The sequence below is a fragment of the Rhinoraja longicauda genome, chromosome 3, assembly GCF_053455715.1.
Source record: "Rhinoraja longicauda isolate Sanriku21f chromosome 3, sRhiLon1.1, whole genome shotgun sequence".
Lineage (NCBI taxonomy): Eukaryota > Metazoa > Chordata > Chondrichthyes > Rajiformes > Arhynchobatidae > Rhinoraja > Rhinoraja longicauda.
The window spans coordinates 59219916-59234915 of NC_135955.1; the positions used below are offsets into that span (position 1 = coordinate 59219916).

The 15000-nt window shown below is 44.7% G+C and overlaps 1 protein-coding gene across 1 annotated transcript in view; it reads left to right on the top strand.

The window, feature by feature from the left end:
* Positions 1 to 15000, top strand: part of LOC144592032 (guanine nucleotide-binding protein subunit alpha-14) — a 104674-nt gene that overhangs the window by 75800 nt on the left and 13874 nt on the right. The window contains exons 3-4 of the mRNA XM_078396224.1: positions 11137 to 11291; positions 13885 to 14013. Of these exons, the coding sequence (XP_078252350.1) occupies positions 11137 to 11291; positions 13885 to 14013 (284 nt within the window). The remainder of the gene's footprint in view (positions 1 to 11136; positions 11292 to 13884; positions 14014 to 15000) is intronic.

Here is a 15000-nt window from a genome sequence, read left to right on the forward strand (position 1 = left end):
ATATTTCTGCTATTGAAAACAAATTTCCTGGTACTCTGGCCTAAAAATGTAACTCTTTGTCTTTCCACAAATGCTGCCTGACCCGCTGAGTGTTTTCTGCTTTTATTCAGATTTCCAGCATCTGCTGTATTTTTGTTGGGGATCATTTTTTTCATATGGAAATGGAAAAGTTGTTTTTTTCTTACTGAAAACTGAGAATTATCACAGAGGAAATTCTTGACCTTGATTTCACCAGCAGAGACTTGGCATGTGAGAAAAAGGATCATTAATGGCTTTACCTAGTTCCACCATGGCAGTTGGTTGTATCATTTCAGGCATCTCACATGAGAGCGACACATTCCACTTTGATTTCAAAGGTAGAAATACATGACTGAAATGTTGGAAATCTCAAAGTTCTCATTTAAAAGCACAGAATGGCCCAATGTGCATGAACATTGTTAAGATAGAATTTTGAGCCTTTGTAATAGTGTGAATTACTTCAGACAAATAAGCATTTCCAGTTGTGCAATAACATAATTTTGAAGAAATAAAGGGAAATAAGAAACTCTACAAGTGTGCATTAGGTCTATCCATGGCTGGAAGAAAATAACATTTTGACTTGATCTTTCATTTAAAATAACTTGTTTAAAACAGTTAATGCACTATTGTGTACCTCGTGGCAATAACGAACCTAAGCCTAAAGTGATATTAGCAATTCTACATGCTGACTACTTTTTTTCCTGATTTGCCCTCTTTCTCCCAGCTAAGTGTGAAATTGTGCCACACTGCTAACTACAGCCATGTAAATCAAGCATCTCAGATTTTTTTAAATTACTAGACCAAATGGACCCGTTGGGCATTGATGCAGCACTCTTCCCCCCTCCCCATCTCCCCATAATTAGAATTTTAAAAAACTAATCTTGAGTGCCCTCTGGTGGTTCTTCAAAAAATTGGAAGGCAAGCATCATGTATATTTATTCTTCTGTTCCTTTATGTTTGATATTTTTCAACAATTTCAAAACAATTTTTTAAATTTCTAAACAAGATCATTCAGTTATAAGGTACATGGTAATTATAATTGACTAAGTTGTTCACTTTGTAGTATTTGTTACTGGGAACAGTAGCTACCATTGTCATTCTCAACTTTATCCTATTGTGATATTAGTCGGTATTCTGTTTCAGCAATTCCATTACTTTATGTATTACAATAATGTCTAATTCATCGAACAAGCCCCTTTTGAACTGCTTTTGATCATAGTGAATGAAAATGAGTGCATGAATTCCTCATCTATTTTTGAGAATAGATACCTAATCAAAGGAAATGTCTATTCGACATTAACATTTTCCATATTGTAAGAATCTTTCTTGAATCTCCTCTTGGCTGCCTTTTCTCTGATGGGAATAATTTCCAGTATCAAGTCATTCCTTTAGCTAATATTTCATACTTGATGTTATCCTGCTGAATCTCTGAACATTTTTTGACTTGAATTGCTGTGCTGCATGCATTATGTCTGGCCAAACCCATTTTAGCTTGCAACTATATCATTACATGCTGTGAAAAATCCAAAAAACCCTATTAGTTTTTACAAGAATCTGTGCATCATCGCTTGCAGGGAACCGGATATTTAAACAGTCAGTCAGAAATGTACCTTACATGATGTTTATTCCATAATTTCATTCTGCATTCTTTGTTTTACTTACAAAAGGTATTACCCACATTAAATTAGGACGCCTGGCTGCACGTGCCTTTAAACTGCTCGTCTTAGCAACCTCTTAAGTAATCAATAAAATAGTTGCTCTTAAAGGGGACGTACAACGTGATCTGGGTGTCTTAGTGCATCAGTCACTGAAAGGAAGCATACAGGTACAGCAGGCAGTGAAGAAAGCCAATGGAATGTTGGCCTTCATAACAAGAGGAGTTGAGTATAGGAGCAAAGAGGTCCTTCTGCAGTTGTACAGGGCCCTAGTGAGACTGCACCTGGAGTACTGTGTGCAGTTTTGGTCTCCAAATTTGAGGAAGGATATTCTTGCTATTAAGGGCGTGCAGCATAGGTTTACTAGGTTAATTCCCGGAATGGCGGGACTGTCATATGTTGAAAGACTGGAGCGACTAGGTTTGTATGCACTGGAATTTAGAAGGATGAGAGGGGATCTTATTGAAACGTATAAGATTATTAAGGGGTTGGACATGTTAGAGGCAGGAAACATGTTCCCAATGTTGGGGGAGTCCAGAACCAGGGGCCACAGTTTAAGAATAAGGGGTAGGCCATTTAGAACAGAGATGAGGAAAAACTTTTTTAGTCAGAGAGTTGTAAATCTGTGGAATTCTCTGCCTCAGAGGGCAGTGGAGGCCAATTCTCTGAATACATTCAAGAGAGAGCTAGATAGAGCTCTTAAGGATAGCGGAGTCAGGGGGTATGGGGAGAAAGCAGGAACGGGGTACTGATTGAGAATGATCAGTCATGATCACATTGAATGGTGGTGCTGGCTCGAAGGGCCGAATGGCCTACTGCACCTATTGTCTATTGTCTCTTCCAATGCCTGAGAATGTTGGAAATAAAAATGGCCCCTGAAGTTAACTTTTCCTTTTCAATCCTTTTTCATAGACCAAAGACCTTTTCTTTATTGCCAACAATTTTATTATATAAACCTTAAATTTTTTGAACAAACAGTGAAACACTTTACAATGTATGGACGACCCTCATCCCCCCCCCCCCCCCTCTCACCACCCCCATCATCATATGCACTGCAAGCCATTTTCTAGGATGGTAACCCTCTTGTAAAATGGGGGTCGCCTGCATCTCAATAGACATACTGGCCGGCATTAGTTTTGTTAAAAATAATCAAATCAATCTTGTTTGGTTTTTAGCAAATCTGTGTGTTTGCCTTCCTTGATTGATTTCTGAATTAGTAAATGCGAATAATGGATTTAAAATATTTCTCCACTTTTGATATTAGACAAACTTAACTATTTATTTCTTTAATACTTACTTGAATTAAAGTTTACATCCTGTTCCTGGCACAGTGTATTTTGGTTAACATTATTATTGTGTTCCTGGAATAACAATCCATGGACTGGTCACCTAAAAACACCATAAAATCATGCCATAGTGCTGGGAATTTAGATTTGGCTATTTAAACAATTTGAAATAAAAATATTTTTGCATCAGTAATAGTAATTATAACATTTTTGAATATTTTTAATTAAAACATAGCAACATAGAAAATAGGTTTCTATGTTCACCTTTGTCCAATAGTGATCACAATCTAAAATCCTTACCAGGCTGACCTCTATGTGATTTAAGCCCACAGGAATGCTACTCTCTGTGTCTGTGTCTCACTCTCTGAAATGGCCTCGTAAGCAGCCAAGTAATGAGAACTAAATTATGCCCTTGCGGATATCATATATATCCTTTGATGAAAGTATTCCTGAGGGCCATTTGTTATTTGTAAGTGCAGCTAATGTACTTCAGGAGTGTTGAAATGTCAGTTGTGCAGCATCAATTTGCACCACGCCCTTCCAAGAGCACCAATGTGATGTGGAGCAGGGTTAATCATGACGATTGTGAAATTTTAGCTGGGGGTTGCAGTAAGCATCTTTGTGCTTTCAATAGTATCATGGATTTCTTTATTTATTCCTGACAGATATTCTGGGAAAGCTCTGGAGACTAGATGGAATCTAGTATTGCATTCTATTTATTTAATAGTTGTCTTCATTAATTCCAGAGCTAGTTTTCATCTACGATCCATTGCCAAATAGACATGTTGGAATCTAGATCTTAGACATAAAATAGAAAATGTTTGATTTGAGCACAAAACTGAGCCACCCATTCAATAACCTCATCATCTTTCCCACTAATACATGTTGTTTTCTGCTCTCTAACAGCTTCTTGCACACTGAAGTTTCACTTTGAATGTACAGTCTTTTAAGGCATAATTAGTATTTTTAATGTAGAATTTCATCGGATATACGGAATAAAATTCACTCTCGTGGAACTTTTGTGAAAAATAATGAATACTTAAACACAATTTTTTTAAACTTTGTTTGACACATGCACAGAAGATATGGATTTGTATCACAAAAAAATTGGGATGTAGACCGCTTTCCCCCACCCTCCCTGTAATGATGGGGTTGCCTACATTGTTATCCTGTTCAGTGGATAGGCCAATTTATAACTTCATGTAAAAGTATAACACGTTCTTTCACTGGTTACCATTTCCTACAAGTTCAACTTCTTACCTTTGGGTTTTCAACAACACACTCAAGGTGAATTTTCCCACCTCGCACGTTATGGTTGAAGCCCCAACGATCATTATCATCTCGTGTCTCCCAATTCCAATTTTTTTCCTGGTCTACGTCTCTCTCTCTCTGCTGCTAGATCTTTGTGCACTGTTTGCTGCCTTTTTTTAAGCGATTTTTTTTTGTTGCATTAACTGCCTTGATTTTATTTTTCCGTTCAGTAATTGTTTGCCTCAAAATTAGGTGAAAGTATGTATGCCTTTATTTGTTTAAGCTCGTGTTTCTTCTTGTACCAGTTCGATTTCATTCTGATCTTCTCAGTTAATTATGAATACACGAAAAGCCTGTGTCACCCTTTTTTTCCTCAATAAAACTAAATGAGTGTAATGACTCAGGAATTGTATTACACATAACAGGAGGAAGCTATTTAATCTAATCTGCCCCCGTCCCCAGCTTCCCCATTCACTTGTCATGCGCTAGTCAGTTTTGTAATATTTATTCAATTCCCTTTCTCGTTATTATCAAATCTGCATCAACTACCCTCTCTAGCAATGTTTATCATATCACAAAAATAATTTTTCATCTCCATTTGCCATTACTTTAAACTTGTGCCCCAAGATGCTGAAACATTTGAATTTGGAGTAAAGAAGAAATGTTTGTTCCAATTATTTTTGTTAGGCGTTAAAAGTGAGTAAGACATTTGGTCATTGCACTACTTTTCCTCAATCATCTACTATAAAAGTACAGTTATAGATCAAAACAATATTCTCGCACAGCTGCATGTGGATTAGCGACCAATTGTTCCAAAGTATACAAAATGGCTGCTGATTATAGTAGGGACAGAAGAGCATATAGTTGGTGCCATAATTGATCATAATTCAAATGTGTACGAGGTGGTGGGTGATATTAATGAGGAAAAGGGCCAAAGGACCCTATTTATGCATCCAGGAAGGTGTTGAGTGCCTCGAGTGCCTGCAATGGAGCATTCGGAGGCCTAGTGGAAACAACGGAAGAAACACTGATAGCAACTGAGTTCTACGTGCAAATTCTCAGACCTTTCGTCAGACACCACTTATCTTGATGGCAATTTAATCTAAGTGCACCAGGAGGCATTGCTGGGGAGGGTGCAATTATAATTGTAATTGACCATTGCTAATCTACATATTTCAGTGATTAAATTGATAGGAATTGTGAATGTTTTAACTTCAGCATTAAGATAGCATGTGGTATGAAACATTTGTTTTGTTAATCTTAAAATGCTCTTTGAAAATAATGGGTTTTGTTTTTAAAAAATGGACACCCTGAAAAAGATTAAAGTGCAATATTTCAACTGAAAGTATTGAGCAATGCAATAATATACTCGGGTAATTGCCTAAAATTATTTTTGGATGTGCTGACATATTATGCGGTGAACGGCGGCGACGGCCATCTTGTTTGACCCTATGCCGCCTGATTGTGTCTCTTAATGAATGTCGTTGTCGTGGCTATCCCTCGAGGTCGCGGATGATGGTCTACGTTCTGTTGTAGCGATTGAATCAAGTATTCACCGCATGCCGGTTCTTGACGTGGAGCTTCCAGCCACCACATAGCCTGCTCCCGTCGCCTTTCCCCGATCGCCAAAAGTCTTAAGTGAAATTTTGTGCTGCTAACAGAACGAAGACGCCTGTGTGTGTGTTTGTTTAATGTGTACTTGATGTTGCACTCCAAGAAGCACACAGTCCTTTACAAATCAATCAACTAATTCCAATGGCAAGGAAACCAAGACGATTGGAGCTGATAGATCTGTTGCAGCCTTCATCCGCCTTCAGAGCCATTGCGTTCAAGATAACTTAGTGCGCCTGGTCCGCCGTTGAGGTCTTGTAGGCTGGATTGTTCTTAGTCCGGAAACTCATCCTCGACCGTACCGCCATAACACTACACAAACAGAGAAATCAATATTTCTTTGATTCCTATTAATTCGAATGAGCAAATCAGGTTTAACTGTTCATTTTGTTTATCTGTACAATTTTAAGAGGTTATTAGACGGGTGTACACCCGCTGGGTGCAAATCTCTGCTGCGAGTGGTCCTGTGGGCGTGGCAATCCCTGTTTTTATTTTTTTTAAACATAAATATTTATTCAAATATTAAATATTAAATATTCAAATATATACAATACAATAAAAGCAAAACAGAACCCACCACCAGAATACTATATAAACAAATATACCAATTGAAACTATTATACAATTATATTACAATCCCCATCCAGGATACATCCAATCCCCAGCGGTCCCGGAAATGCTCCAGGGTGCCCGTGGACAGCGCGTAGTCCCTCTCCAACACCACCCGGGCGCGGATGTAACCCCGGAAAAGGGGTGGGCAGCTGGCTCGGGCAGAGCCCTCTTCCGCCTGGCGCCTTGAGTCGCGGATGGCCAGCTTGGCCTGGCCCAGGAGCAACCCAACCAGGACATCTTCGGCCCTACCCTCTCCCCTACGCACAGGGTGTCCAAAGATGAGGATGGTGGGTGAAAAGTGCAGCCAAAAAGCAAGGAGCACACACTCCATGTACACGTGGTACACAGACTCTTCCAACCCGCAAAAGTGGCAGGCGGCTGGCGAGTCTGTGAACCGTGCGAGGAACAAGTTGCAGGGGACTCCTCGGTCGGTGCAATACCCTCCACCCCAGGTCCCCGATGGAGAGGGGCAGAATCCCTGCGTAGAGGGACCCCCACCGCGGGGCCCCCTCGCGACCGGAAGGCCACACCGACCGCCACTTAGTGTCCGGACGGTGGACCAGGGCGAGGAAGTGCAGGGTGTGGAGGAGGAGCCCGTACAGGACACACCTCCCTGTGTCTCGGAGGGAGATGAAGGGTGTCGAGGAAATGCGGCTCATGTTATGTGGGACCGGCTCCCGGGAAGGATTACGGCGCCCGGGTCCGACGAGCACTTCCGGTTGAGCGGGGGATTGCTCAGCCGCAAGTACTCCACACGTTTGAGCCCCCCCCGACACCCGGCGGGGCGGGACAAGGGCCAGCTGCTCTCATGCCTGGGCCGCCGCCCCCACCCGGCTGACAGCAACCAGGTTCCAGACTCTCAGCAAGTCCTGGTAGAAGCCGGGCATCATCAGCAGGACAGCACGGCTGACGCTCACCATCGGGATCCGCGTACCTGCATGAAGGCAGGCCCCGTTGGAAAAAGTGTGTCGCCAGCACGTGCCACCTCGGAGGACGCTCCGAGTACAGTTATCTCTGCATAGTCCTGAGGCGGAGAGCCGCCAACTGGGTGCGGATGCACACCAGCGACTGCCCGCCCTCCTCAATCGGGAGACTCAGGACCGCTGCAGAGACCCAGTGCTTTCCGTTGCTCCAGAAGAAGTCCACCAACTTCTTCTGGATGATCCCAGCAAAGGTGGCTGATGGGACCAATGTGGTCAATCTGTACCAGAGCAGGGAGGCCACGAGTTGGTTAATGAGCAACACCCTGCCCCGGTAGGAAAGCATCCTGAGGAGACCCGACCAGTGCCCCAGCCAGGTGACGACTTTCAACTCCAGCTCCTGCCGGTTCGCCAGCCAGGTCTCCGCGACAGGACTCGGGTAGACTCCCAAGTAAAGGAGGCGCGTGGTGCTCCACATGAAAAACTGCATCTCCTCTGGGAGGGAGTCCACCTGCCAGGGACCCACCAAGAGTCCAGAACATTTCCCCCAATTGATCCTTGCAGAGGAGGCGGCCGAGAAGACTCGTTGGCATTCGCGCATCCTCTGCAGATCGGCGCGGTCGGTGACCATGAGGAGTACGTCATCGGCATAGACCGAGGCAACCTCCGTTGGATGGAAACCTCTCCTGCAGGCCCGGCCACCCTCCTCCAACTGACGATGCGTGGACCCTTTGACGACCGGGGAGTGTCCCCCGGGGCTGTGGGTGGGCGAAGGGGGACAGGGAAGGGGAGAGGGAGCCACTTACCTCTGCCTCGTGAGGCCAGTGCTGCGGGCAGAGCGAGCCGTGGATCCGAAAGGTCTCCTGCGGCGAACGGCGGCAATGGCCATCTTGGTTGGCCCTGTGCCGCCGCGCTGCACGACGGGAGGAAGGTCAAGTGCAGGGCATGCCGGGACGGGCGCCGGTCCTCCCTGGGGGGGGGGGGGCGCATTTATCAAGTTCCGCTCACCCACCCCTCAATGGCCGCCGCTCCTGTCACTCGGGCAGGTCCCGCCCTCCCCGCTATTGTGATATCCCCTCCCACCCTCCCTCACCACTCGCCCAATCCATCGTCCCCCTCCCCTCACCCACTCCATCCCCCCCTCCATCCCACCACTCACCCACTCCATTCCCCCCTCCATCCCACCACTCACCCACTCCATCCCCCCCTCGCTCTCCCCACTCACTCACTCCCATTCCCCCCACTCACCCACTACATCCCCCCTCTCTCCCCCCCACTCACCCCCTCCCTCCCCCCACTCACCCACTCCATCCTCCCCACCCTTCCTCTCCCCACTCACCCACTCCATCCTCCCCACCCTTCCTCTCCCCCTCACCCACCCCCCCCCTCTCTCCCCCCCCAACTCACCCACTCCACCTCTCCTCCCATCTTCCCCCTCCTCCCTTCCCCCCATCCTCTCCTCCCCCCACGCACCCCCATCCTCTCCCCCTCCTCCACCCCCCCTCCCCATACGCTCTCGTCAACCTCCCCCATTGGCTGCCACTCCCGTCACTCAGGCGGGTCCCGCCCCCCCTCCGAACAGCAACCCTCCCCCAACTGTATACGCGTGGATCCGGCGGCCATCTTACGTAAGTATTAGATCAACGGGTCCCAACTGCGCAGGCGCAGACTTATTTATTTTGCGCACGCGTGGTTCTGACGGCCATCTTAGGTAAGTATCAGATCAACAGGCCCCGACTGCGCAGGCGCGGACGCGTTGGGTTCCCATTGTGACATCAAACATGCAGACCCGTTGGGTTTTGATTGTGACGTCATACACGGCTGACGGGGACGGCAGGTGGAAAAGGTATTTTTAAAGTTTAAAAGGGTGATTTTTAATGTTTAAAAAGTGAAAATTTAAAAATATAAGAAGCATTTGAAGCACAAGACAATGGTGATTAAGGCGGTGGTTCAATAACAAACTAAATCTTTATATATATATGTGTGTGTGTGTGTGTATATATATGTATATGTGTGTGTTTGTGTGTGTGTGTGTATATGTGTATATATGTATGTATATATATGTGCATATCTGAAAATATGGACCTACAGCCAAGGCAGTAAACCATAGCGCCACAATTTTTGCGCCACTTTAATCACCACTCTCCTGCCGACTGTTTACAACAAATTTTATTCAAATTGGTCGTATATTTTTTTAAGTTAGAGAGATTTTAAAGTTTAAAACTTTCATTTCTAAACACATTTTTCACCCTACAGCCAAAATTAAACCATAGCGCCACAATTTGAGTGCCACCTTAATCACCATTCTCCTGCCGACTGTTTAAAATACATTTTATTCCAATTAGTCGTATATTTTTTACGTTAGAGAGATTTTAAAGTTTAAAACTCTAATTTCTAAACATATTTTTCAAAGTGCTCTGCGTATGATGTCACCATAGCGCACCCACGGCCTCTCTCTTCACTCGCACAAACAAGATGGACGCTGTTAGCGGAGCCATCTGCCCACAATCAGGGGCTCCCCTCTCCTCTCTCCTCTCTTCCCCCTCCCCTCTCCCCTCTCCACTCACCCCTCTTCCAGACCCGCCGCCGCCCGCCTCGAGTAGTCCCAGCTCCGCTGCCCGACTCCAGTAGTCCGGCGCGCCCTCCTCCTTCCTGCACGCTCGCTAAGTGGCTTTCGCCACCAACGGCTCCACGGAAGGGAGTGGGGGTAGGAGTGGGGGGAGGAGTGGGGTGAGGGTGGGGGGAGGAGATAGTGGGGGAGGCGGGGAGTGGAGGAGGAGAGAGGGGGGTGGCGGCGAAAGGGGGGGTGGGGGAAGAGAGAGTGGGGGGGAGAGTGGGAGGAGGAGAGAGTGGGGGTGGGAGGGAGAGTGGAACTGGGGAGGGGGACAGCGGGGGTGGGGGGTGATGGTGGGGTGGAGAGAGAGTGGGGGCGAAGGGGGATGGTGGGGGGGTCGGGGGGACAGTAGGGGTCGGTGGTGGTGGGGGGGAGAGAGGGTGGGGGCGAAGGGGGATGGTGGGGGGGAGGGGGGACAGTGGGGGTCAGGAAGGGAGTGGGGAGGAGAGAGTGGGGGTGGGAGGAGAGAGTGGGGGTGGGAGGAGAGAGTGGGACTGTGGAGGGGGACAGCGGGAGTGGGGGGTGGTGGTGGGGGGGGAGAGAGAGTGGGGTGGGGGCGAAGGGGGACGGTGGGGGGATGGGGGACAGTGGGGGACAGTGGGGGTCAGGGAAGAGGGCAGAGTGGGGGAGGAGGGTGGGGGAGGAGATAGGGGGTGGGGGAGGAGGGGTGGAGGGAGGAGATAGGGGGTGTGGGGGGGTAGAGAGAGTTGGGGTGAGGGGAAGGGGGACCTTGGGGGTCAGGGGAGAGTGGGGGTGGGGAAGAGTGGAGGAGGGGGAATAGGGGTGGGGAGAATGGGGGTGGAGGCAGGGGTGGGGCAAGTGGGAGTGGGGGCAGGGGAGGGGCAAGTGGGGGTGCGTAGGGGGGATGGAGTGGGTCAGTGGGGAGAGGAGGGGGGGATAAGGGGGATTGAGTGGGGGGTTGAGGGTCCTACACCAATACAGGAGAGGCTTTGGGTCCAGGGTGAATTGAGTTTTTAAAGGAACCATCTTCTTAACACTCAATTCATCTCACACTTTCTGCCAATTCCTTTAAAAGCCAATATATTATGTAAATAGAATTTTGGCTCACCAGATAACCTCTAGATCTTAAACTTTACAGTTCATAATAAAGGATGAATTTTATATGAATATGTGTTTATCCCTAAATATGCTTATTTTATATTTATTAGGAAAATGCAAATACGATCAAAGAAGTAGAGGTGGATAAAGTTAGCACTTTTAAAAAAGAATATGTTGAAGCAATAAAGAAGTTATGGAATGATCCAGGGATACAGGAATGCTATGACAGACGGCGGGAATATCAGTTATCAGATTCTGCCAAATAGTAAGTATGAAAATTGTTTTAAATTGATATCCTAAGACAAATGCATTCTCTGGCTTTTCATATTTCCCTCATGTGACATTTGAAATTTTGAAACGTGGCGTGACATTGTGAAATAATTTTTCCAACATTTCAGAACAGTCTAACAGTGCGGTTGATATAAAACCCTCTTATTTCTGTTCAAGCAACTGTTAGTTACTGGAAGCTGCAAGACCAAACCTATGTAGCAAGTTGTCAAAATGCATTAAATAAAAAGATTTGTAACTTTGTTTATATGCTTCCACATAGTATATTCTGCAACCAACCTAAAGTGGCTAAGAAAGGAAAATTTAAAAATGGCATCTTGTGGCATAATCACAGAAACTCTCCTTGATACTCCTGACATATCTTAGCTGTATGTCTTAAATTTGATGCCTGATGCACCAAATAAAATATAAATATAAATTAGTTCTAAATACCTGAATTTATTTATAATGAGCTACATTCTCATGTTGTTTCAACATTGAATTTTATAGAAATCCTGTAGAAATCGCAGTAGCATGATTGCACTCATCTTGCATCTTTACTCTAATACAATGGATTCTCTACTTGGCTTTTCAAGTACATTATCTAACATAATTAGAATTATCACCTAATGCTGTTTCCTGATACCTAGTACCTATTTGTGTCTGTGACTTGAGTCCTTCTTTATGTTTATGGCCTTGACGTGAGCCACAAATGTTGGCTTCTTCCATTCCTTTCCACATTGTGTAATTCTGTGATGTACTTCATCCTGGGACCAGTGAGGTGAAATACTGAGAGATTCCAATTGACAGTCACATTAACGCCTGTCTGTCTCTCTGGCTTTGTATTCGCCTATTCCTATTAAGAAGGGTCTCGACCAGAAACTACACCATTCCTCTCCAGAGATGGTGCCTACTCCAGCATTTTGTGTCTATCTTAGGTGTAAAGTAGCATCTGCAGTTCCTTCCGACACAAAATTCTCACCACCTTTGTTTCCTTCAATGTAGTCTTTTATCCCATGATGCTCTGCTCCTGTCTGTACTGTAGGTTTTGTTATCCCAAGGATAATGAGAAATGTGGGATCAGATCACAAAATTGCATGTTTCTACCCAAATCGAGTACATTTGATAGATATGTTCAAAGTCTATTGAGAGAAAGAAAATGTTTTCTTTACTGGAGTCAATGGTGCAAAATCAATTAAAAATGCAAATGAGATGTAGTTGCAGGTGTCCGTATGTGTAGATTTTATATAATAATATCAGCAAGTGAGTCCTTTGTGCCGTTTGAGGGAAAAGGTCATCACATATTTAAAGCAGGAAATGCAGGTGTGATTCAGATCAATCAGGAGAGTGAAGCAGTAGGATTATCTTTTCATTGATCTCCCAGAGAACCAGCAATTGTGGACATTTGGCCAAACAGCCATTTTCCATTCTGATAACTGGGTGTTGCATTTTGGGAAGTCAAACCATGGTAGGACCTTCCCAGTGGATGGCAGGTTCGTGGGTGTGTTGTAGAGCAGAGGATCTAGGAATGCACAGTCTTTTACTCAGAGGAGGGGAATCAAGAAATGGGACAGAGGTGCAAAATTTAATAGGAACCTGAGGGGCAACTTTTTCACACAGAGGGTGGAAACGAACTGCCATAGGAGATAGAGACGGTCGGTGCTATAACAACATTTAAACGGTATTTAGACAAGTAGATGGATAGGTAAGTTTTTAAGATGTATGGGCCAAAAGGGGGGTGATGGGATTAGCTGAGAGGGGGCAAGTTAGGCTGAAGAGCCTGTTTCCATGCCGTGTGACTCCATGACTCTTTGTTATAAACTTTTGCGGTTATATAGGGACAATAAATCTTAGAACTAATCTGAACCAGAAAAAGCTGTACGCAAAATAAGCTGTTGGAATTTGCTCTTGATATAATAGGAAAAGCATGTATTTTCTTTGGAGACTCTCTAATGTTGGCTTGCAAGCAAGGTATGGCAAAGTGGAGGCAAAGCCATGTGTGATCAGGTGGCATCATGTCAGTGGGCCAGAATGAGCTCTGGCCACAAAATCCCTCCCATTCAGAAACCTCCATATTTTAAGTCATTGAATGTCACTTAAAAAACACCATTAAACAATTCAAAATATTTCACCAACTTAATTCAAGAAAATGAAAATCTTTATTTCTGTTCTTCTCCATGCAAATAAATAGGTTTGGTGTTCCTGTGCTTGGATTTCCAAGCAGTTTCCATTACATAGATACAAAGACAATAGGTACATGAGTCAGCCATTCAGCCCTTTGAGCCAGCACCGCCATTTAATGTGATCATGGCTGATCATCCACAATCAGTACCCTGTTCCTGCCTTCTCCCCATACCCCCTGATTCCGCTAGCCCTAAAAGCTCTATCTAACTCTCTTTTGAATTCATCCAGTGAATCGGCCACACTGACTTCTGAGGCAGAGAATTTCACAAATTTGACAATTTCTTCTTAAGGCATAGGGAGAGGTATGGCAGTTTGGAATGCAGGAATTCATAATCTCCCTTTCTTAAATGGCAGTGCCCACATGCTAGAGGTTTCTGTAACTTACAATTATATCTTTATTTTTGCAGCTATCTTAGTGATGTAGATCGCATTAGTTCACCATTTTATATACCAACACAACAAGATATACTGCGGGTCAGAGTACCAACGACTGGAATCATTGAATATCCGTTTGATTTGGAGAACATAATCTTCAGGTATTGAAACATGACAAACATTTGGTTCATGGATGCGCACAAGAAAGTATTGATTGGGAATGAAACTGTAAAACCATTAGCCTTTGCCATTTATGTGTAAGAAGGAACTGCTGGTTTAAACCAAAGATAGACACAAAAAGCTGAAGTAACAGCGGGACAGGCAGCATCTCTGGAGAGAAGGAATGGGTGACGTTTCGAGTCGAGACCCTTCTTCAGACTGGTTAACAATAAGGGAAACTAGAGATATAGACGGTGATGTGGAGAGATAAAGAACAATGAATGAAAGATATGCAAAAAAGTAACGATGATAAAGGAAACAGGCCATTGTTAGCTGTTTGTAGGGTGAAAATGAAAAGCTAGTGCGACTTGGGTGGGGGAAGGATAGAGAGAGCGGGAATACTGGGGGCAACCTGAAGTGAGAGAAATCAATATTCATACCACTCGGCTGTAAGGTGCCCAAGTGAAATATGAGATACTGGTCCTCCAATTTGCGTTTCGTCTCACTCTGACACTGGAGGAGACCTAGGACAGAAAGGTCTGTGGGGGAATGGGAAGGAGAATTAAAGTGTCCAGCAGCCGGGAGATCAGGTAGATTCAGACGGGCTGAGCGAAGGTGTTCTGCAAAACGATTGCCCAGTCTGCTTGTAAAAAAAGGGGAGGATTCTGAAGAATCCCAGGAAATGTGGAAGTTGCGTGCTTTGTGAAACTGCATTGCCGCATGTTGCACTTTTGAATTTTTTTGCTAATGTTCCAGTACTGAATTAATGGTTTTTGGATAACTTCAATTTTTTAAGGTGCAATTCTTACTATATGAAAAGTTTTAAATGTTCAAACTATTATTGGAACTCCTGAATCCTAAAACAAATGCAAAGTGGGAGTTTCCAGGACATTGAAGGTGGGCAGTATTGCTATCGGACCATAATAGGGTCTATACAATGAAATATGGGCAAACAAAGTCAAATCAGACAAAATGGGAGAGTAAGAGTC